Source organism: Ochlerotatus camptorhynchus, unplaced genomic scaffold (assembly GCF_037179485.1).
Source record: "Ochlerotatus camptorhynchus isolate MF236.1 unplaced genomic scaffold, CSIRO-AGI_Acam_v1.1 ptg000023l, whole genome shotgun sequence".
In the NCBI taxonomy this organism is placed as follows: Eukaryota; Metazoa; Arthropoda; class Insecta; order Diptera; family Culicidae; genus Ochlerotatus; species Ochlerotatus camptorhynchus.
In genome coordinates, this window is record NW_027040515.1 from 1,365,593 (window position 1) to 1,390,419 (window position 24,827).

The following is a 24,827-nucleotide window of genomic DNA, read 5'->3' on the forward strand; positions in this document are numbered from 1 at the left end:
TCAATATGTTAGAAATTCCGTACTAATCAACTAAGGTCGAACTTTTGACTCACCTTATATCTGGTAGATAAAGCTGCTAGCGACGGCCAGGTTAAAATCAACCATAAATCAGCGACGTTCGTAAATAGCAAGATACTGCTTACTTTGTAGCGCTGTATTCAGTGTGAGTGGCGTAGGTTTATGCTCGCCGCGCCGCACATGCTAGAAATGTTTGATAACGATCAGTTATCAGAACATTAAACAGAACACTTCATGACGTATGTAATAGTCATCAATGCCATCACGATGTGACTAATTCCGTTAGAAAATAGATGTTAATGTAAAACCTATAGCTTTCTTTTTGAAAACTTAATTATCCAAACAATTGCATCACTCACTATCTTCGGTTATCACAACACGTGCATTTAGGCCGACCGGTATAGAAAGGCACGCTTCTTCACCACCCAGAATTCCACTTCCTACGCGTGCGTTCAAGAAAGCGACTACTCTGGGATCGCCTTGATGATGCTTCTCCTCTCCGCTCTCGGCTCCGGCTCCGAAAGAGGCACGTTCACACAGTGGAGGCGTGAATTTCGCGAATGAATCGCGATTCGCAGCGCTCATCGTCAGTTGGATAAAAAGCTTTCGCTCGGCTCGACCAGTAGTCATTCGAATTTGCGCTACATGAGCAAGAACAGCTAATAGAGAGAGGAAGCTAAAATTTAAAATATCCAAAGATTGCCAAAAGAGCGATATAGAAAATTTGGTTTGTGAATCCTAGCGAAAACAGAAAGTCGGTAGTTTCTCAACTTACCAAGTTCTATGTGAAAGTGATTGAAAAGTCGTTACAGAAAAAAAGAAGCCATAAACCAAGCTGTGAGTTGCGAGTGTGAAAGAGGGGAAATTAGTGATTCGTGATTTATTACCACAGCAACTAAATTAAACACAGCAATATTTACGTTAACTGGCAAATTAACAACCCACGGTGCGGGATTGTTTGTAGTGGAATTTCAATTATATTTCAACTAGTCGAGAGTGGAAACAAAGGCCCGTGTTCTGTGCGAAAATGAATACCGAAGAGTTCCGCGCGCACGGTAAGAAGATGATCGACTACATCTGCGACTATGGAAGAACCATCGAATGTCGAGACGTCGCTCCCACCGTTGATCCGGGATTCCTGCGACAGTTGTTACCAGGTAAGACCAGCGAGTCTGGATTGCATCAGTGTCTATATAAATTTGGTAGTTTGTTTGTACAACCGTTTGACGCTTGATGTAGTCAGTATAGCGTGCGTCTTAGTCAGCACAGCGCTGATCAGCTAATTAGCACTTGTCTCATAAATTTCTCCTCGGGCTCGGAATAAACTCCAGAGTCGCGAAAATGGCCCAACTACATTGTCAAATACGATAATGAGCTGTTTTGGACGAAATTGGTCGTAATTCACCCAACCATCAAGTGACGGGATCTTTTTAAAAATAAACACCATCACGCGCGCACGTTTACCTCCTTGTTCTTAAAACACAGTAGGCCACGTTATGCCAACGTCAGAGTTCTTCAGAAACACCACCGCCTACTGCCCGTGCCGGCTGAAAATGAGGATTAACAACCCTAATCCGGTTAAGTCGTGCCCTTTGTACTCATTCGGGCGGTTTACCTTTCGCCGTCTCTCGCACTGGGATCTGGAAAACTGCCGCCGCACAACATTCAAACACTAGATATCACGTTTGTTTACATACGGTGCCGTGCGGACACGACGAATGACGCTGACCATCCTCTTTTTCTCTAGATCGGTTTTGAGGAGGAGAGGTTTCGACGGTTTTCCCAACCGCGCACGGTAATGTGGTTGTTGGTGGACGCGACTTTGACGACCTACTACAGGAAGTTTAGACTGGATGGCATTATCGTCTCGGATGTATTTTTACGATTTGTTGAATGATTCAAAATAGCGTTTTTAAAATCTCCTCTTATGTTGACCGCATTTTACACCTTGCGATGTGTGAAAAGCTGGCGTATTTAGCTCAAGAGACATGTACGTCATAATTGAAAATATATCTGGATTGAGAGGGCTGACAAGGCAGTGAGTGAAGGTAGCACAGTTGTGAAATTTGTGATCCTCGTGATGCATCATCGTTCGCACCTTACATGACGGTTTTGATGCTTCCTCCAGGTTCGGTGACTGAGGCGGCGATGGCCTAAAAGGTACGTCGTATACCGTTGTTGTTCTAAGAGGAATTCATTCATGGAAAATGCCACTATAGAGATTGTTCCTTAGTTGAAAGATCGGAAGTCATGTGAGCTTTTAATTCGATCTCTTAGTCACTTAGATATGCTAATTTGATTGATAGTTCGTCATGCATTCAGCTTTCTCTCTGTTTGAACGCTTCCTCTGAGATTTTGATTTAGTTTTTAGGTTAACTGAACTGAATTCATCCGATTTCGATGCAAACGTGTCCTGGAGAACTTTGGAATGCTGATGAAGTCTTAACAACGTTATCGTACTTAACCTATTCGTCGCTTCCTAAGCTTACGAGGAATTTATGCATACCTTAAAGTAAGGGAAAAGAAATACGTGATAATTTCAACGGTTATTTAGAAGGAAAAAAACAATAAGTCAGCAAATGGCCAACCACATTACATTCACAAAAATTTCAATTGGTGTTAGGACTTGTTTAGTTACAAAGCGATGCATGTGAAATGGATTATGTTCTGCAAAGTTTCACCAAGAATTTGATGTTAAAAGAGTTAAAAAGTGACAGGTCCAATGATGTGTTTCAGCCAAGTCCGGAAGCACACTTCACAAAATCAAATATTTTCTTATTTTAAATCGTTATAATTTGATGAAATAACAGAAGAGAATTTTCAGTCGATGAAACGGAACGGAGAACAGCAGAAAAGGCTACCAGAAACACGCTTTTATGATGCTCATAGGGTTATTAGAAGTTCAAATAAAACATGAACCCTGGGTGAAAGTTGCCATTTTGGCTATTTTGCCTTGCCACTTTGAATTTTTGATGGCACGAATCGCAGAAAATATAAAGATTTCGTGTGCTCTTTTGCTAGACTGCTGCAAACATGCGATTACAATTTCCTGCAATAAATCTTTGTAGTTTTTTAGATTCGAACCATCAAACAAGCGGCAAGGTAAAAAATAAAATAGCGGCCATTCTGCCTTTTTCTTCATAATCTTCTCATTTCAAGCTTATTGCTTATTGCAAATTAGCTTATCTCAACTTAGTCGAGCAGAAGACCTGTCAAATGGATGAGATGTCACCTCTTTGCCCAATTCAGGCTCTTTACTTCAAATCACTGTAACTTTTAAAATATTACACGTAAGAGTGAAAAATTTCGCTGAGGTATAGCTGGGAGCCATTGATGAAAAAGACTATGATTAGTGTTTACATTCCATGTTTAGTGTTCAAGATGGCGACTAATGAAAAATACGTGCGCGAGCGGATTTTGTACAGACGTAATGCAAATCCTGACTTGTCAATGCGGAAACTTGCAAAAAATTGCATTTACCTAAATCCACTGTTCACGGTGTGATCAAATCATTTTCGGAACGTTTGACGCTCGAGAGGAAACTGAAAAGTTTTAAAAACATTGTCATGAACCGAAAGGTGAAGAGGATATTGAAGGAAACCCGAATCTCTCTGTTCGAACGGTGGCTCGTAAAATAGGAATGCCACCTGGTTTTGTCCAAAAATCAAAACATTCGGCCGGGACTTGGAGTCGCATGCTGCATCACTCAACCAGCTTTTCCTACGTCTCAAGGAGTATGGATTCCACGTCAAGGCAGAGAAGTGTAGTTTCTTCCAGTCGCAAATCTGCTACTTGGGACATATCGTGGACCGACAAGGTATCCGTCCAGACCCCAAGAAAATCAAAACAATCACTGCAATGCCACCTCCAACCAACGTCACTGAACTGCGATCGTTTCTGGGCGCGGTCAATTTCTACGAAAAGTTCAAGACAGTTCTTCAACCAAACTTGTTGTTGACACACTCAACGACCCCAAGCTGCCGATCATCGTGGCAGCAGACGCATCAAGAACTGGCATCGGTGGTGCAGTAATCTTTCACCAGTTTCCCGATGGCATCATGAAGGATGTGCAACCTGAACAACCTGAAAAGGAAGGACTTGCGTTAGTCTACGCATTGACGAAGTTACATAAGTATTTGGTCGGACGACATTTCACATTGTTGACCGACCACAAGCCATTGCTGTCTATTTTCGGTTCGAAAAAGGGAATTCCACTGCATGTGTCCACGAACGGCTTCGGATGTGCAGATTTGTTATCCCGGCTCATCGACCGAACCAATCCACCAGAGCAGTGATGCAAAATATCATGACACTCACTCGACACTCGTCAACGCATCAACTGACTATCGCTGACAGAACGTTTTGGCAAACAACAATCACCAGTAAAGAGTCGGTCAACATGGCTGAGTATTTCGATGAGTTGCGACTGGACGAGGGTGATGTCCAGCAAAAGATGCAGAATTTCGCCGCGGAGAAAATCGAAGAACTGACCAAGCGTGCCGAGGAGAAATTGACCGGAAACCAGAAGCAACCGAAGTTGCCCTTGATTCGGTTGCGATTGGACACAACCGATGTGGAGCAGCAGTTCAAGTCTATCCGCTTCGGGCAGCAGTACAGTGGCCGGGTGGCTAATCCGCAGGATATGGTTGTGTTCAAGAAGAAGATTACCAGGGCAAAGGACGAAGCTAAACCATTGGATAAGGAAGCACTGCTTGAAGCATTCCAGAATCAACGTTGTAAAACAGTTCCAAATCGCAACGACAAACAGAATTTGACAGCAAAATCACGGGCTTAACGTTTGTACTGCGAATATTTGACGAAGTTTCCATGCGTTGTTATGGACGATGAAACTTATATCCGGGAGGATTTCAAGCAGCTTCAACTGCTGGATTTCTATTCTGCTGTGGTCAAAAATGCTACAGCTCAGTATTTCAGGACGAAGGAGGCATCGAAATTTCTCAACAAATCAAGAACAACATGTGAAAAGGGCTTACAAGCTTTTTGTAAACAAACCTTCTTATGCCCTTTTCTCGCCACCCATATGACACCAACGCAAACCATCAACATCACCGGGTAAGGGAAACTTTCCCCTTCCCGATGATATTGTTAGTTTGCATGAGCGACCCTCGGTTCGTGAGAAAAGGGCCTACAAAGGTTTGTTTACGAAAAGCTGGTATGCCCTTTTCACATGTGGCTCTTGAAATACCTTATTTGGCAAGCAATTTGCACGTGTGGCCGAAAGAGGAAATCTTTCGTCACTACAGGCACAATCAACAAGGAGATTGATCAGAAAGAGTGCCTGCAGAAGCAATTGCTACCCTTCATCAAAAGCCACACAAAAAAAAAACCCTTTAATCTGGCCCGATTTGGCATCATGCCATTATGCTAAAACTTTGATGGAGTGGTACGAAACCAAAAACCACAAATCCGCCAAATTGTCCAGAGTTACGTCCAACCGAGAGATATTGGGCTCTGATGAAGCGGAAGCTTTCTGGAAAGAAACAAGGAATCAAATATATCAAACACTGCCAACAAATTTGGACAAAGACGGCCACCACTAATGGATGGAGTTAAACGCAAAGTTCGAAGATTTTATTGAAATACCGAATGTTTTGATTTCGGGAATTTTTAAATCATATCCCATGAATCTGAAATAAACAGTTACAATTGAAATATAATGCCAAATTTTGGTAGTTGGGGGTTGGGGGTGGCTGTGAAGGTTACTGTCAAATACGAACAATCGTCGCCTACCTCGCATAACTGGTTCCAAACGACAACAAGCCATAAGCAACGATGGTTTGTTGATATTTGGAATCAAATTCACATACGAAAAAAAACAATGAGCGTAAACAGGTGAGGCCCAGTAAACTTTTCGTCTCTTACGTCTGATCCGGCTGATTAAATGGATGACGGAGTTTGACGTCACACTCCTTCAACCGTTCAAACAGCTGGAGAACGAAATATATGACAAATACACTGAGTCTTACATATTTACATCTCATTGGTCGATGTTCAGTGGAACGATTTAACAGCAAATCCCGCCTCTGATCGAGCAGGGCTGGAAAAGTTCGCGAAGTTTCCCGAAGTTCCCCAAGAGTTTTATCTCTTTCTTTATTGCCTCCTCTTCCTGCTTCTCTTTCCTCCTCGACTCTTATGCTTTTCATTATCATTTGCTCTTTGCTTTTCATTATTATTTTCAACAGTACGTCTTCCTCTTCATTCCTGATCACCCATGTGCTTTTTGGGCTCCTCGTTTTTTCCTGGACTTTTCCTATCCCTCTTTTCCATTCGTGGATTCGGAGATTCCATCGAAGACTCTTCCATTCTAGAAAACGTTTTCTGTGGCCTGACAAATGGTTTGACAGATTCAAGTACGACGATGATTTAACAACGATAGCGATTGAAGATCATCGTTAATGAGTATTAGTACGCCATACATTCATCAGGCAGCATGGCAGAGCCTTACGAATAAATCTGCGGAATAACAGCAAACGTGGACGATGATGAGGCATGTTTTCAAATTTGCCTTGAATTCATTCAAAGCAAGCAAGAAAAAAAAGTGCACTGTGTACGACCTGTCGTTTCATCTAGATGGGAAATACCAAAGCATCTCTGCCACTTGCCACCTTCGTCCGGTTCATCCATTGAGCTTAGATAAAAGGCGAAAAGAAATACGCCGGAGGACCGAAAACAGTGCGATTTCTTGTGTCTTGAAGGTTGAAAAAGCATCTCTTAAATCCCACGATTAGGTCATTTCTGGTAAATGTGCAGTTTCACTTTCATGAATCGAATGATAGATCGAATGAATCTGCAAATATTAAAACACCGATGAATGATGCATTCTGACCATTATTTACCTGTAGATCTGTAAACATAAACAATTTCAACTACCGTAGTGATGTAATGCACTCTAACTCAAACGATAGGAACGATGCACGTTTTCATTGATCTAGCTATGTAAGCACGACTCTCACAAAACTGCCAACGGAGTTCTGCTACTGGAAACAACGTCAAATTCAAAGGGAACGCTTGGTACTTTGCCTCTTGACCGGTTGGCTAATTGTGTCAAAGATATTCCGCTCAACGCATACCCACATTTCATCACCATTCACAAAAACTGTTTATCTCGCAAACAAATCTTTAGCACACAAACAGACCCCCCGTTTCGGGTGCCACCTGTGCGGCGTGAATGAACGTTCCGAAGCGGTCCTAAGTTGCGACTGTTTATAAACCTTTCTTCAATATAACCAAATTAGCATATATGAACTTGTACTACAACAAGCACTACATAATCTCCCATTCTCTGCCATTGCCTCTTTCCAGACGAAGCACCCCAAAAGGGCGAAGACTTCAAGCGGATGCTCGAGGACGTCGAGAAGAAGATCATGCCCAATATGGTCCACTGGAACCACCCGCGGTTCTTCGCGTACTTCCCGTCCGGCAATTCGTACCCCTCGATCCTCGGTGACATGCTGAGCAGTGCGATCGGGTCAATTGGTTTCTCATGGGTAAGTCACCATCGTCGGTCGTCGCAAAGCGCTTGTTGTCAATATTTGATCGATCGAGAGTTGAATGATGATGATCGCGCAACTGCAAATATTGGCATCAGTAGTAGAAACAGAGCGTGTTGATTACGAATCGATCTTTGGCCAGGTCCTGCTTTGTGGACTTTCCCGTTTGTGATGAGATTGATGAGAGTGCGTTTTTTTGTTTAATTTGTGTTTGCAAACAGGCTTCGTCACCGGCTGCTACCGAGCTGGAATCGATCGTGATGGATTGGTACGCGAAGGCGCTAGACTTGCCGGCGTTCTTCCGCAGCGATACGGTCGGTACTCGCGGCGGAGGGGTTATACAAGGATCGGCATCCGAGTGCGCACTGGTCTGCATGATGGCGGCCCGAGCTCGGGCTATCAAGGAACTCAAAGGCGAGAACTTGGATGTGCATGACAGTGTCTACCTGCCGCAGCTCGTGGCCTATGCTTCCAAGGAAGCACATTCGTCGATCGAGAAAGCTGCCAAGATGGCGATTGTCAAACTGAGGGTTCTGGAAACCGATCACCGTGGGGTTTTCCGAGGAAATACACTGAAGGAAGCGATCGAACGTGACTTGGAATGCGGGCTTACTCCGTTCTTTGTGGTCGCGACGGTTGGCACAACTTCCGCTTGCGTGTTCGACAACCTAGTCGAGATTGGAGAGGTCTGCAAACAGGTTCCCAGCATTTGGTTCCACGTGGACGGAGCTTACGCAGGAAATTCCTTCATCTTGCCGGAGATGCGACACTTCAAGAAGGGTTTGGAGTACGCCGATTCGTTCAACACCAATCCGAACAAACTGCTGCTGACGAACTTTGATTGTTCGGCCATGTGGGTTAGGGATGTCAAGCTTCTTACTACGGCGCTGGCCGTTGATCCTCTTTATCTACAACACGATCACAGCAGTGCCGTAGATTATCGGCATTACGGCATTCCACTGAGTCGTCGATTCCGGGCCCTGAAGCTGTGGTTCGTTTTCCGCTCCTACGGAATCACTGGTCTACAAAAGTACATCCGCAATCACATAACTCTGGCCAAGCGCTTTGAATCGCTGGTCCTGTCGGACGAACGGTTTGAAGTACGGAACGATGTCTATTTAGGATTGGTTTGCTTCAGGTTGATGTAAGATTACCAAAGCGAATTCGCAATCTCAAACGATTTTCTAACGCGCTTCAATCTTTTATAGAAATCACGACCGATTCAATCGCGATCTGCTGGCCCGTATTAACCATTCCGGCAAGTTCCACATGACTCCCGCTATGGTCCGCGGCAAATACATCATCCGGTTTTGCGTCACATACGAACATGCCACGGCGGAACACATTGGTAAGTTCTTCTTATCACCACCAGCTCCACCGTGTAAACAACCATCCTACCGAGTGTGAAGCAAACCCATCTCCAGAATGCTATCACGTGCTGGGCTTGTCAAACGCAATATCTTCCACGTGGCCGCCGACCACGATTTGCATAATCGATAGCGTTGTCATCATCGCACACGCTCCTCGCTTATCTTCAGTTCAAACATACTCTATTTTTACAACCTACCGGCTAACCGGGCGAAATTTTCTGACGCAACTAACCCTCTCATTCCCCCTCCCCACAGATTACGCCTGGGACGAAATCAGAAACTTTGCCGAGGAAACGCTGCTGGCCGAGTGCATAGTGCCATCAGTTGAAGAACCATTGACCATCGTCACCAAGAAGCCACCGAAGAAGCTTACCCGCAGCATGTCCACCCGGTTCTCCTTCACCCGCAGCGTATCGCGCGAAATTTACGAACGACAGAACAGCCGGTATGTAGATTAGTTGACGCAATCCTCCTGGACCACCCCTAAACCTAACCTTCAAATGTTTCCGCGAAATACAAAACAGGTCACAGCTCACGGACGGTGCCACCCCGATCGTCATCATCGATACGGACGAAATCCTCGAATCTCTCCAGAGGGCCACGAGGATGAACGGTGCAGCAGCAGCGGCGGCGGCATCGGACCGCGACCGGATACAGAAGCAGTCGGAAATGTACGAAACGGACAGTACGGATGAGGCTAGCAATTGACTAGCACCGGCGGAGGGTTCTCGAAAGCAGACCACCATGACCAATGCCAATGAAGACGAAGACAGTGACAGTGACACCGACGTCGAAGAATCGGCCAACTTTCGCGGAAGCCTCCGAAGACAGTGCAAGTCCAAAAGCTGCTCTAGTATTAGACAAATGTGATGAAGTGAATCGGCTTGATTTACCGAGTAAGAATGGATGCTATTTATACTACCGTTATACATTTGCTATATGGCCAACAAAGTATTATTAATTTATAAAAAAAGGTACTGCTAAGCTATAGTAGGGTGAATTAGAAATAAGATTACAAACGAAAAAGTATTATCTGATTTATAACTGATAACCACCATGACCTTTTTAAAACAGGCTTTTTTTTATTGAAATGTATCTCGAACAAATCTGAAATATCAAGATTAAATACACTTAAGCGTTACTATCGTCGTAGCATAATTTGGGATTGTTTTATTATTGCGTTTAGTTCTAGACCAACAATTGAAATAGGCGGAACAACGAAACGTAAACAATGGCAAACTCCGCGATAATCAAAACACATCGAAGAAATCTAACATCACCATCTGATAGAGCAAACTTCCTTTATTGAATGGCATGGTTAGTTTGCGTGAGAGGGGTTTGATTCTCGAGGAATTTGCGTTTAAAGCCATTGTTTACGTTTGGTTGTTCCGCCTATTTCAATTGTTGTTCTAGATTTATAAGACCCCCTCGCCTATTAGGCATTGCTTGGGCCTTTTATTTTTAAAACATACTATCCCCTATTTGATGAGTTGCATTATTTTAATCTAAACGATCTGTTTGCTGACCGATCTTCTGGATGCACTGATCAGCACGAACTTTCTCTTTTTCGTTCTCCTTGTGCTTCGACAGCCAGCGTTTGTTGGTATTTTCAATGAAATCCTTTGTTGCGTTTGATGAGCTGGTGCTTTCAACGTTTGAAGTGTGATGATCCTCGGTTTAATAGTCGGTATTTCGCTGTTGTTTTTCTACTGAGAACCCGGTGAAAGCAGGAGATGATTGACCCGATGTCGTTCGTTGGTTTTGATCGATATCCATCGACGGGAAATCAGCTAGACTGAACACCCCCTCGGTTGGTGGAGCTGCTGGATATAGACTGTCTAGTTACAGACATGCGGATGCAAAATCCGTAGATCTGGCAACTGAAAATATACCACCATAAATTTGCCAGCACTGGAAAAAGTTCAATCGCCTCATGACTCAAAGCAAAAATCAAAACAAACCGATTTCGGCAGCAGCTTGTTTGTTGATTTTTACTTCCTCATTCGTTTTTCACCGGTTTCCGTCGGCTAATGTCCCAAAAATGAAGTGCTTTTTTCCACATTGTGAAAATGAGTCCCGAAGCGAGCTCCAAAACGTGGCATTTTTTCGATTTCCGGTGAAAAAATCTGATCGCGAGTTGTGGCTTGGATTCTGCGGGTTGACTGCTGCTTTCAGACTCTCTGATAGTCACCGTTTGTGTAGTGTAAGTTTTTTTTTAATAAAATTTCAAAGATTGAGTGGTATATTTATAAAAATTTTCCCTCTCAGCTACATTTTAAAGAGGATAATTTGTATAGAGACACAGCTGGAAAGATCCGGAAGATCAATGGTGCTGTTCCGTGGTTTCGAGCCGTCCCTCAGTTAAGTTCAGTTCCAGAACCGAAAACGCTATGCACTGATACAGAAGCTTCAGATTATGGCGAGGTGGAATACCTGGATGAAAGCTTCTGGAATTTCGACTCGGTCGATGCTCTTAACACGGATCAAGCGAATTCAAATCTGTCCACGCAACGTGAAGAATTTTGTGAAGCTGCTGTTGACCTACACGGATCGGATGCCGTAAATTCAAATCCGCCAACACAGGAAAAGGCTTCGTCGTGCTATGAATGTTTTAACGCTGTTGAGTAAGTTTTTAATAATTAATTTTTGTGGGGTTTTATTTTGATTTATTGATTTTTTTTCAGTCAGATTGACCGGTACAAAAACGAAAACCAGGACCTAAAAAGTAAACTAGAAGACTATGAGGACCAGTTGTCAAAAATTAAAAGCGTCGTGAACGATGACCAATACTCCTTAATGACCGGGTTGAAGAAGATTGCCAAATGGTCAGACGACAGCGTAACTGAAGGATTCAGGACCAGATTTATTTGCGGTTCTACAGCATACGAGGTAGAGCGTAAAAAACGCTTTTTGCCTAGTACACGAACCCTCCAGGAGAAACTTCAAAACATACACTTCGACCATGGCTGCCTTGATGAAGTTTTGGAACTTCTACAGCACAAGGTGAAAAGCATGTCTGAAATGGACAAAGACGCTGCTATTGTCTTCGACGAAATGGCTATTCAGCCTGGCTCGAACTACTGTTCTAACTTGAAAAAGTATGTTGGTCCTGTCACACTTTCCGGTAACGGTGAGCTAGCGAACCATCTATTGGTATTCATGCTAGTTGGTTTGAGGTCCCGGTGGAAGCAAGTGGTTGGATACCACTTCACCGGGGATTCGATAAAAAATGGAGGAATCAAATCGATACTCTTCGAGTTAATCAACAAAACTGAAGCGATAGGGCTGCAGGTGCATGCCGTAATAAATGGTTATGGAGGTTTTTAATTAAATTAATTGTTTTGCTATTTTCTAGGAGGAAACAAGAAGTTGTGGAATGACATCGGCGTTAAACACTCACGTGAGCGAGTCATGATGAACACTCCGATTCCACACGCACGCTGAAAATCGTACCTGATTCCGTTCATGTATTCAAGAGCATGATCCATGGTTGGATCAAAAACCGAACAATTGAACTACCGGAAGCTGTGGTTCAAAAACATGGGTTGTCTGGTTCTACAGCAGATATCACCCACCTAACAGAGCTGGTTGCATATGAAGCGCATTGCGATTTAAAAATGGCTTGCGGGTTGACAGAAGAAGACTTTTCAAACCCGCACTCTAACTTTGACAAAATGAAGGTGAAAAATGCTACGAAATACGCTAATCATACTGTGGTATCAGCATTGCGATGCTTCAGTGCTCAGAGTGGGCGGAAAGAGCTTTTGATTACGGCGCTCTTCCTTGAAATGGCGTCAACATGGTACTCGTACATGACCGCTAGAACTCCGGCTTTAGCACTCAGCTACAAGAACCAAAAGGCTTATGCTAATGCCATAAGTGCACTGAAAGACTTTAAGGAACTTGTGTATGGCTGCCGTGTGGGAATCAAGAAGTATTGGAAGCCATGGCAAGCAGCAATTATCCTTACTACTGACAGCATGCTTCGGCTCCACAAATACTTTTTGAATGTAAGGAAGTACGACTTCTTCTTGGGCGGTAGGCTTCCCTAATAAAAAATAACCATAAACGAATGATAACCCAAATCATTGAACTTTTTTTTTTTTTTTTTTTTTTTTTTTTTTTTTTTTTTTTTTTTTTTTTTTTTTTTTTTTTTTTTGTAAAAGTGAAGTTGTATTTGTCAGTTTAGCATACAAAGTTTTTTTGTTTTACCGTCAATTTGCTACATCAAGATTAAAGTTCAAATCAGCTAAATCAATTCTACCGTTACAATCGTTAACGAAGCAGATATATGTAATAAACATATTCAGAATTGCCACTCTATGTCTGCCGTTTATTCCTAATAGGGCAGGTCTTAACAAATCTTCGAACTCGAGTCGCCTCCATCCACCCAAGATGACAGCTATTCTCTGCTGAAGAACGTCCAAGCCGGGCCGGCGCGAGCACAAGCGCAAAATTTGTGGGAGAGAGTTTCTGCTGTCCGGTTGCCACAATGCGTACAGTTTTCGTTATCTACTCGCCGCATCACGAATAGCAGTTTGCGGTGCTCTATCTTCTCGTTCACCAACAAGTAAAGCTTTGTCCTCTGCGCTGAAGTAAGTTGCCTCGATGCAATGTTTCGCCATATGCGTGACCATCCACTTGCTGGACTGTTACGTTCCACCCTTGGTAGCTCAGTTTGCTGGACGAAGTACTGGTGAATTTGATCGGTGGAGGGGTTCTGTTGGATTTGGTGGGGAATTTGGGATAAGTTTGATAGGATTTGTCTAAGGTCGGGAAGATCTATTGAGATGGCTGGGCGGGGATTATTGTGGAAAAGAAGGGATCTATAAAAAGGAAGGGATTCGATCTCTTGTAGGTGTCGGTTGATTGCGAGTGACTTACATTTCAGAGCTGGTAATTGCAGCTTCAGGCCTCCATTCTCACTGCTGCGTGCGAGCTGCATCATTGGGACACGGGCGACAGTCCCTCTCCAGAGGAACGTACCCATTGCTGATGTGATTTTTGCCGTATGCACTCCCAACGGCGGTAGAATGGACGCGAGGTACCATATCTTGGACGTTCCGAACGTGTTGAGCATGATGACCCTTTGGTGCAGCGTCAGCGTGCGCAGAGAATGCAGCCACATTTGTTGCGCGAACTTCCCCACTAGCGCATTCCAGTTCATCGTTGTCATCAGTCGTATTGAATTTGCGAAAACAACACCCAGAATTTTAACTACATTGACTGTTTGTAGCCACTGAGTGTTGATTCTGTTGCCTTCGCAAAGGCCAACATCGACGGCAACAGTTTTCCGCAAATTTAATTTTGCGCCAGCAGCTCTCTCGAAACGAGTGAACAGCCTATTTATCTCATCGATTTGCCTGGTCGATGTGACGATCACACTGATGTCGTCCGCATACGCCACTAGCAGATCATTCCCACACACTCTTTCGAGTCTGCACACTAGTGGATGCAGGTAAAGAACGAAGAGATGCATTGATAGCGGATCCCCTTGCCGTACAGAGCGTTGAATTTCGAACGGACGAGAAAGGTGCCCATTGATCAACAGCCGAGAGGTGGACCGGCTGGCGATTCGCGAGAGTAGAGCGATGAGATCCTGGTTGAAGCCGAGCGAGCGCATGGTTTCGAATAGAAAAGAGTGCCGGACCCGATCGAAAGCGTGATCGAGATCAAAGCTGATTAACTTCCCGGCACGGCGGTGGTGGCGGAGATGTGCTATCCGGTCCTTGAGAGCAAGAGTGGCTTGAAATATGTTGTGCTCTGAGTTGGAGCATTTCTGCCCGTCGCTCAAGACGTGGTGCTCTCTCATCACTTGCTCGAGTCTGGTTTTGAGAATGCGGGAGAAGAGCTTGTAGTCGCTGTTGAGCAGCGAGATCGGACGATATGAACGGGCTGTGTCATCGCCACCTCTCTTCTTAACCAGCACGATGATGCCATCGACAAACGCTGGAGGAAGATTACCGCTGAGTGCCTCATTCAGCAACAGATTCAACTCACGGTGGATGACGTCGAACATGCGGTGGTAGAACTCTTTCGGAATACCATCGCAGCCGGGAGATTTTCGTGGGGCGCTCGCTTTTATTGCAGACCAGATTTCTGCCGTCGTAATGTCGTCCGTGCAGGCTTCATTCGATGGGTCGTTGGGTGGGATAACACTCTCGCAGACGAAACAGTTCTCATTCTCTTCTGTTTCCTCCTCCGAGTACAGCGTCGAGAAGTAGTCCATCATATGCGTCTCGATCGCTCGTGGCTCTGCTACCGTTTCGTCTTGCTCTGTCTGCAGCTGCGTGATGACGGTTCTCTTCCTTCGCCTCTCCCCCAATTGGAATATTGACATGGGTTCTCCCGCCACATGTGTTTCATTCATTCGCATGAACGTGTAGGAAAATCTCCGTTGAAGTGCTAGCATTTCATCTTTCAACCGGTTTATGGTGGTTATCATTTCAGGGTGCTGGTAGTACCCGTCGTAGGCTAACCGAAGCTCGCTGTAGAGATACTGATGTTCACTGTGGAATTCATCGAAGACGGCTCGAGATTTCCACTTGAAAAAGCATTTGATCTTGGGCTTAGCGAACAAAATCCACCATTCGATCCAGGAGCCATAGTTTCTGCGCTGCCGGGTCCAATATTGCCACTGGTATTGGAACTCGGCAACGTTCTCGTCACTCAGAAGATAGGGCCGAAGGGACCAAAACCCACGGCCATGCTCTTGACCAAGATGGGGGAGACAAAGTCGGAGTACCAGCGCTTTGTGGTCGGTAAATGAGCAGACGTGTGAATGTGCTGCTCGCAGGTGATCGCGCAAATCACTGCTGACGTAAATGCGATCGAGTCGCGACTGAGCGTTACGGCAGACGTACGTGAAACCTGGATCACGCGGACACAGTTTCTCCCATACGTCGTGGAGCTGCAGTTGCTGGACGGCTGTTTTGAGGGCGGGACTAGTGTTTGGGCTGCTAGAATCACTTGTTCGAAGCACGCAATTGAAATCGCCGGCCAGAATGACATGCGTGGTACTATCGCGGAGATAGTAGGCAAGCGTCCCATTGAAAAAGTTCTCCCGAGCTGCACGTAGCGAAGAGCCGGAGGGAGCGTAAACATTACAGATCGTTGTGTCTTGCACTCTCAGCGCAAGCAGTCGGCCGTCCAAGCTTCTCTCGATGTGAGTGGCCTGGATGTGTTCCTTCAGGGCAATAGCTGTTCCCCTTCTCGTATGGTCCACATTGAAGAAAACGACGTAACCAGGCAAGGAGAGCTGCTCGTTCTCTACTTCTTGTAGACACACGATATCGAGGCTATGGCTGTTTATGAAGCTTCGGAGCGCGTTCAGTTTCGTGGGGTTCGTGATGGTGCCGATGTTGATGGACGAGATGTTGTACGACGTGAGAGCCATTTATAAGCGATTGTCCTCGTCCCTCTCGTCGTCGTCGTCATCCCGGCGGGGTTTTTTACCGGCTGGTTTTCCTCGGCTTCGTCTACTGCTCGTGGAAGCGGAGGATTCATCGGTTTCGTTCCCGTTGCCGCTTCTGCTCTGCGATCGCAGCGCATTTTCTGGCTTTTTGAACACGTCATCCAAAGCCACGACAGCTTGTGGTGGTGTTAGGAACGAACTTGACGCATTGTGCGCTCGTTGTATTTGCGCAGACCCTGCTGCAGGCTGGCTGCGTGTGTGTGTTTTCGGGCCTGAGAATTCACTCTGGCTATTCGGCAGTTCGGGGAAAACGTCTGACTCTAACGATGGCGGAGTAGTGGATTTTTGACCGACTAGTTTCGTGTTTGGTGGTTTCGCACCAGCTTTTTTGGGTTGCTGACCGGCTGTTGACCTATTGGCCTGTCCAGTTTGCTTCGTGACATTCGCGTAGCTTTTCTGGTACAGTAGCTTTTTGTTCTGGACACATGATATGCCAGTGTGCGCTTACTCTTTGCAGTGGCGGCAGGATTGCAGCTGTCCCTTGTAAACAACGAACGCTTGCTCTCCATCGACGGTGACCCACGAGTCAATGTTCCGCTTCACTAGCATACGAGCAGACCATATGCCGAGCGGTATGCCTTCACATTCGTTGCTCTCACCCCACGATACCTCGTGAACTGAGATCACTTCCCCGAACGCACTTAGGAAACTAAAGACTTTCTCTTCAGACACATATTCGGGAAGGTCGTAAACCCGCACTTCAACACTACCATCTTCCAACGTGATCCGAAGCTTGTGTTTCTTCCCCTCACACTCCACTTCATGCTTCCCGTCATGTTCGTCAACGACTTTTTGTGCCAGCGTCAAGTCACTGACTTTGACGAAGGCACATGCTCCACCTCTGTGGCACTGAAGTCTTTTAATGTCTTCCCTATTTAGACCGAGAACCGAACGACAAAAACCATAGAGTTTTTCGACCGACGGCTTGACGGAGAACTGCGAATAGTCAATCTTAAAAGTGTTTTCTCGCCTCATCGCGAAACACTTTTGCACGCGACGCGGCGCAGCGGATAGAAGGGTATCCAAAACGTAAATGCTTCACTAGTGATAAGCGCAATCGAGAAAAACGTCTGCACGTCTCAGAAGCTGAGCGATAACTTGCTATTCCATAAATGGTTTGGATGATACCCAGAACACGTCGTTAAGCAAATTAACCATACAATTTTTATTAGGGTTACGCAGGATTGGCTCGAGAATGTATTTTCTCAACTGAGGCAGCGCCAAATGCGGCCAACAGCACTCCAAGCAAAGGACAACATCTGAGTATGGCGCAATACATGGCTGACATCAAGAATAGCTCGTATGAATGGGATTCGCGAGAATGGTTGGTGGGATTCTCGGATCGGCTGAAGGAAAGAACAGGCAAGAATTCAGAAGAACAGTTAGGCGAATTAGAAAGCTCAGCACCAGGTAGTTCGTCCTCTGGTTTTGTTGAAAGCGAAGAAGACCTAGTCCAGTACTGCGAGAACTTGTGCAGCAGATCGTCCGAACAAAATGTCGTATATTACTTGTCAGGCATGATTGTCAGGCAGGTATCTCAACGTAATTCCGTTTGTAAGCAATGCATCAACAGTTGTCTTGCAGAATCTTCGTTGGAAGCGGCATACACTTTGTTTTCCAGCCTCAAAGGCTATACAGGGGACGCTTTAACAACCGTTAATGAGGCAACGTTCATTTTTTTTGTGGAACTAGAGGAAACGTTTCAGCAACAAAAAGAGATCTTGATGACTAAAAATGAGAATCTGGAAAAACTTTTGTGGAACAAAATGAATAGAATTCCAGCATCTTACATTGTCGACTGTCATGGATTGAAAAATAAGTTGATTAACAGATACATCCAGTTTAGGCTAAAGGTGAACCGCGTGAAACTAACAAGAGAAAAACGATATGATAGTCGTTCAATGGCAGTCTGAAGAATGTTGAAGCAATTAACTGAATAAATTATTCTGTAAAAATTCACAGTAGTTTGTAGTTTATGGAATCTGGTGAAACTTAATTCGTCAAATACACCTTAGTTTGAATGTTGGTTCTTAAATCTACTTTAGGACCAAGCTTCATCCAAACCGTTTCAATAATTTTTCATATTCGAACACTTTTCTCTGGAAAATCGAGGTAAATTGTTCTCACTCACTGCGTAAGCTTTTATCAATTTCAAATTTAACTAAATAATACGTTGTACTTTCGAAACATAATATTCCAAATAATTTAATAAATCTTTAATATCCAAAATTACAATACTTCCCCCAACAAAAACGTGTGACATTTCTTCTGCTCGTTTGGATACACGCTCTGACAGTTCTTTTGGATACGTCAAACTGACATCCGCATGTCTATAACTAGACAGTCTATACTGCTGGAGCGGTGCTATTGTTCGATGTGGCTACATCCAAACATTTCTGTTTGGGATGTGCTGCTCAGCCACAATGGCGGCACGTTTTTGGTTGCTTGTCGTACGTTACTAACGTTGTTTCGTTGTCGACCGTAATGTATGATGAAACGGCGCTTTCTAGCCGCATTCGCAAATCTCGAACACCGCTCAGGAATCCTGGGAATTAGTGCTTCCATTTCTCATGTCGACTGGAAATCACTGTCCCGTACTTTGCCATGTGGTTCATAACAGTGGCTTGTGGCCATGCCAGAGGAAGGTCATGCACTCGAACGGTTACTGCTTCACAATCCACATATACCGAGATTTTGAACTCACTCTTCGCACAGAGAAACGCGTGTTTATAGTTGTGCGCCTTTTCATAGCGCAAGGCAACTTCATTGTCTATCATCTCAATAAAAACACAATTTCGGACGTTATGAAACTGAATGCATTTTCCCGCATTGGGACGAACTGGAAGGACACTGAAGTCAACAACAAGTGTGTTTTTACGAACTACATTCATTTTCGCTACAATATTTCACCAAGTTAAGCAGAGCAGAAAGAGCACACGTCCGATGAATACGATTAATAGCAGTCGATTGTAATTTGGGATTACCTTCTATACGAAAGAAAATCGAAACGACGACCAATGGTCCTTGGTGATGAATTCTGACCAACTGAAATGATTGAATCGGTGATCATCCGTTTTGCCAGTGGTTACAAGAAGAAACACCCCTCACCACCCCTCATCAACGGATGAGTTTGGTAAAGGAGATGCTCGACCCGATTCGTGGCTTCCTCAAATTGTCCTTTGCTCGCTTTCTACTTTCTATATACAATTTTCACGCTACTGTACTATAACGGAACTATCAACTCTATACTTTCATCTTCTCATCTCTCTATCGTATAACATGTTCACTTTAAGTCAGATATTGACGTTAAGCATCTCTTACTGTGACATTCGTTAACTTCACGCATGAAGTAATAATAACACGATTGGTTAAAGTGCAGTTTTCAATGTTTGTTGGGGTATGTTAACTGCCCATAATCGCAAGTCAGTCCCATCTGTAACAAACTGGAAATGAGAAAACGGCGATCAAAGATTTTACAAGTTTTCTGATTCGACACTTATTTTGAAGAGATAAAGTTAAAAATAACACTAGTTTACAGCATTTTTGAACTCGGTAAGGTGATGATCATTTCCAATGCAAAATTTCAAAAATTTGGGTTTTATTAAAAATGATTGAGAATCGACTGACTTTGTCTTCGATGTTTTGAACTTGTTTCTCGAATCAGAAACCAACAATAGTCACCCATCATTGCTTCATCCCAAAACCCTTGGTAACGACGTTCCATCATCTTCATTTGTTGGTGAAAACGTTCGCCGTGCTCATCACTCTCGTCACCAAGATTTTCCGGGAAAAAATCCATGTGAGAATGTAGGAAATGTATCTTCAAAGACATATTCACACCTGTGTTCGGTGAAATAAAAGGATTTGAAATTAATTATATGTAACAAACACAATATTTTTGATTTATACCTATTTTCTTATAATTTTTGAGCAATTTATCGACGGCTTCCTAATAATCTGGGCTTCTGAAATTTCCTAAAAAGGTTGTGACAACACGCTGGAACGATTTCCACGCTTCTTCCTCATCTGGTGTCAAAACTGTATTGAATGCGGAATCATTGAGCAGTTTTTTGATCTGTGGGCCAACAAATACACCTTCCTTTATCTTTGCGTCAGATAAATTTGGAAATACTGATTTCAAGTACTGGAATGCCGGCCCTTCTTTTTGCAACGCTTTGACGAAATTTTTGAATAGCCCAAGTTTTATTTATATAGCAGTGGTGGAAGTATTATGCGTTCTTTTACCACAAGAGGATCATTTTTAACGTTGTCTTTACCAATTGTGAAATTATCCCGTTTTGGCCAATCTTTTCGGACGTAGTGTTCCTTACGAGCTTGACTGTCCCATTTACACAAAAAACACATATATTTTGTGTATCCCTGTTGCAATCCCGTCAACATGGCAACCACTTTATGATCGGAACAAATTTTCCAATTGTGTTGATTGTAATTTATCAAATTGAGCAATAGAGCCATTGATTATACGTTTCCTTCATATTAACGGCATGAGCTAATGGAATAGAAGGTTTCTCATTCCCTTGATGCAGTAAAACCAACAATCAATACGAAACTAACGATTTTAAATTGACTCACTACTTGACTAGCCTATTGGTCCCAAGCAAACGATTAACGTACCCCATTCTAGTCAAAATTCTAGTACTACGCAATGTTTGTTTTGATTCGCTATGAAAGTTTGACAGATAAAATGAGGGGTTATTGGTTTTCCCTATGTTTCGAGGGGTGAATCGGTTAGCTTGGGACCGAAGAGAGTACCAGAGCTGAGCCAAAAAGTTGAGCACGTTATTTCGGGACCTTCTAGTCTTAGAGTTACCTCTATGGTAAAACGGCTTTCAAGCTCAACTTGCTGCTATCGATGAATAAACGCCATTCAGCTGGATCATATGGCTCACCAAACTCTTCAAACAAGCCGTTTACGTCATGGCAAAAACATGCCTTGTCCTTTGTAGAATAATATTTGTCAAATTTCTTGTGACGATTCCTGTGACAAGAAATTTTGACCTCCTTTGCTCAGCATGTTGTGTTCTTTCAAGCGTGATGCCAGCAATTCGGATTCCTCCTTCGATAAGTCGAGATCTCGCACCAAATCATTAAATTCGGATTGTGTAAACAGTTTTGGGTTTCTTTCCAATTCCACCTCGAAGTCTTCCTCGCATTCCTCCTTGAATTGCTCCTCACTTTTTGTAACGGTCGATTCAACAGAGGGCGCTCGTTTCCGCTTTGGATAAACAGGATACGGGACCGAACTTGAATGTGGAACAGGTTTTGTCATAGAAGCCACTTGTGGATACTCAACTGTTTTGTGACGTCCTTGTTGCTTAACTGTTGTCAAGCAGAAATAACAATCCGTTGCATGACAAAACGGTCGACGCCATATGGTGGGCATGTCAAAGGACAAATAGCGACTGACAGATAGCAAATAAGTGAGTTAGTAAGTAAGACATTAACACTTATCAAAAATAGATGAAGTAAGATAATGTCGATCAGGAAAGAACAAAGCACTACCATGCTGTACATAAATTGTTTATATGAAAGTTATTCAAAAAATCAATTTACCTTGCGCCTGACATCCACCTAGCCAAGCACGTTTTGCACGAACTACATAATACTTTTGGAATCCACGGTTCGTCAAAGTCTCCAGGATCAATTTTAAAATAAAGCCTGTATGCAGTTTGCAACGAAGCAGTGAAATTGACCGATTTTGTAAATATATAGTTGCCACACGCATAACAAAACTTTTGAGGATCATTTTTACACTTGAATTCACGTTTTGTCGTATACATCGTTAAGCAATGTTAAAGAAAGAAAGCTGTCAAATTGAGTTGGTTGCGTTAGGTTCTCGCCGAGCGGTCTCACAAACACTACCGTAAATTATATTGTTGAAAATATCCCATTTAATTTTGCGTGACAGCTGGTAGTGTTAGTGAAATGCACCGTATGCGTACACGTCCGCAGAAAGGCTTACTGGAAGTGGTGCATAAACCTAGGAGCGGGACAACGGCCAATCTTGGAACATTCAATTGCCATGATTTTACAAAAAAAATCATAACTTCGACAATTTCCAACCGATTTCATCCATTAAAGGCTCATTTTCTCCAGTTTTTAATGGAATTTAAGAATAAATTATGGAATGATTTTTTGAATCTTTTTATCCCATTAAAAATGTTGATTAAAACAAGATTTTTATGGAAAATACACAGGAAAAATAAAAAAAAATGCTGTAAATTTTTAAATTACTTCAAAATTAAATTTTTAATTAAGACATAATATTCTAGTGAACGATAGCAAATTTATTTAGCTTCACTTTCATAAAAAAAGATTTAAAATTGGTGCACTAGTTCCAAAGATATTGACATTTTAGTAATCGTACTTTTGTCCAAAATTTAAAAAAATAAAAAATTTTGTATATCTTAAAAATGGCTCTACTTTAATTTTTTCTGACCACGGCATTGAATTCAGCGTAGGATTTTGCATTAGAAACGTTGGTCAACCACTAAAGTTCACACTTTTTATGTTGTTTTGTAAACTAGTGTAATCGTAGAATGTGATAGAATGCATCTATGTTTACCTAAAAATATTGGAAAAACATCGTGAAATTTTTATTTTATGGCCAAAATCTGAGTGGGACTGACTTGCGATTACATTTAACGTCAATGAGAAAAATAACCGCAAGTCAGTCACAATTCCATGAGGATGGTGCATTAGTTTAGCACAGTATTGAACAGTAGAAAGATACCATGGTTCCATAGAACGCTATTGAATGCTTCTGGATTTGTTCCGCTGGTTCCAGAGCAATGGCCGGAACATATATCGGTGAGTATGGGTCTTCATCAGACCAGAGCTTTTCATAAACGTGCCAAACCCACCATGCGATAAATCAATTCAAACATAAGATCAATAAGAGTCATGATGAGTGACCAGCACCATGTAGGCCACACCCGGACAAGTTCCGGGTATCCCCGGGGAAGTTGTAAATCCTTTATAAATCAAAATCCCCTTCAAGCGATACATTAACTCACATGAGAATTCAAAGCCATATCCATTGGCCACATCCGTACATGTTCCAGATACCCTAGGGGAAGTGGACAAAATCTATCTTGAGACAAAGCTCATGATGCGATGTGTTGTCTAACATTTCTAACATATTTTTTTCTAATGGAACTGACTTGCGGTTACTTTTCGCTGTGGGACAATTTGACTTGGTATTGTGTTTCATTTTTCTTGAAAAAACCACATTTTTTCAATAGCACATCTCAAAAAACATAGAAAGATGAACTGAATAATGATGCTAACTCAAAATTGATAAAAATGCAGATGGGACTGACTTGCGATTATCGGCAGTTATGGTTTATTAATTTCTCCCGTATCTCCCGTCAAATTCCCGGTTTTCCGGTCAATTTTCAAATTCTTATTTCCCGGCTTTTTCCGGTTTTCACGGTTCGTTGGCCAACCTGCACTTTTAATAGCGCCAGCTAGGAGGCCATCACCGAAGTGCTACACAGAATAAGGGTCCCTGACTACAAGATATCCGCATATGGTGTTATTTTCCCTCTAGAAATCACTGAACATTGTCTAAGGAGATTTCAAGAAAATTCTACGAAATTAATCCAATGTAAATTCAAACCATTCCACAATGCTAAATAGTTGTGGAGAACATCACCAAAAAAAAACCTCTCAGAAACTGTCAACGTAGTTTATGAACAGCCCCTTGGCAAATTTGTGGGGTTTTTCCCTATTGTGAATAAAATTCTACCACCTTATGACCGGCTCACGGTCTATCTCGACATATTAAACATTTTTATCGAAGATTTCAGACCGGTGTTAAGTACATAGATATTATCTGGTCACTTAAAATCAATCTATCCGCAGCTTGTATCGTTTACAATCTTAGCGACATGATCACCAATGCCCATCAAAAGGCTTAGGACTTCAACCCTGAACCGCCTGAGCGAGCCTGCTGTTTGCACATCAACGAGCAGCTGAAACCGCTTTCAAAAATGATATCGCACTTACCTATAAACGAGTCCTTCGGGACAATTTTTGGGTCACCTTGAAGAATTAAGAATTCACTTTCACTGAACTTTCACTTTATAACACTATTTTCCAGTAACTGCTCACCACTTTTCAATAGCAATTCAAATTCACGAAATTATCGTACATGAAACGCGGATCGCGATCCAAAACAAAAAACCACGCAGCACTCTCTCGTTCCGAACGAAAACAATACTTCACAAGCGCCGTCAAAAGTAGCAAAAAGAGGGATCATCACCAGAGTGAAAACCCTCCGCTCAAAACCGGTGGGCACTGAACCGAGCAAACGTCAAAGTTCGCCGCACCGCCAACTCCGAAACGATCGGCTCATTTTCGTTTCGCGAACGTTTGCCAACGCGAGCGGTGAGCGCGCATTTGTAAACAAAACCTCATCGCGGGCGGAAG

At 43.2% G+C, this 24,827-nt stretch overlaps 2 protein-coding genes across 3 annotated transcripts in view; one reads left to right on the plus strand and one right to left on the minus strand.

Annotated features, from left to right (window-relative positions):
* The window catches only part of Rpp25 (ribonuclease P protein subunit Rpp25), a 489,635-nt gene that overhangs the window by 97,625 nt on the left and 367,183 nt on the right, over positions 1–24,827 (minus strand). Inside the window, exon 1 of one of the 2 annotated variants that reach the window (XM_065228737.1) lies at positions 24,405–24,573. The exons of the other annotated variant lie outside the window; for it this stretch is intronic. The gene's annotated coding sequence lies outside the window, so the exon portion shown is untranslated. Of the gene's footprint in view, positions 1–24,404; positions 24,574–24,827 lie in introns of those variants that run through there. 2 annotated transcript variants of the gene reach the window in all.
* On the plus strand, positions 448–9,974 carry Tdc1 (Tyrosine decarboxylase 1). The gene is made up of 6 exons (XM_065228635.1): positions 448–1,175; positions 7,342–7,526; positions 7,751–8,673; positions 8,738–8,877; positions 9,155–9,344; positions 9,424–9,974. Exons 1-6 carry the CDS (start codon positions 1,046–1,048, stop codon positions 9,605–9,607), a joined length of 1,752 nt encoding a protein of 583 aa, XP_065084707.1. The 5' UTR covers positions 448–1,045; the 3' UTR covers positions 9,608–9,974.

What these genes read in the sequence shown, in the direction of transcription:
- Tdc1 (XM_065228635.1), top strand. Translation starts at nt 1,046, where the DNA reads ATGAATACCGAAGAGTTCCGCGCGCACGGTAAGAAGATGATCGACTAC. An exon ending in GGTCAATTGGTTTCTCATGG is followed by an intron (nt 7,527 to 7,750) that starts GTAAGTCACCAT and finishes GTTTGCAAACAG; the next exon opens with GCTTCGTCACCGGCTGCTAC. An exon ending in TACGAACGACAGAACAGCCG is followed by an intron (nt 9,345 to 9,423) that starts GTATGTAGATTA and finishes AATACAAAACAG; the next exon opens with GTCACAGCTCACGGACGGTG.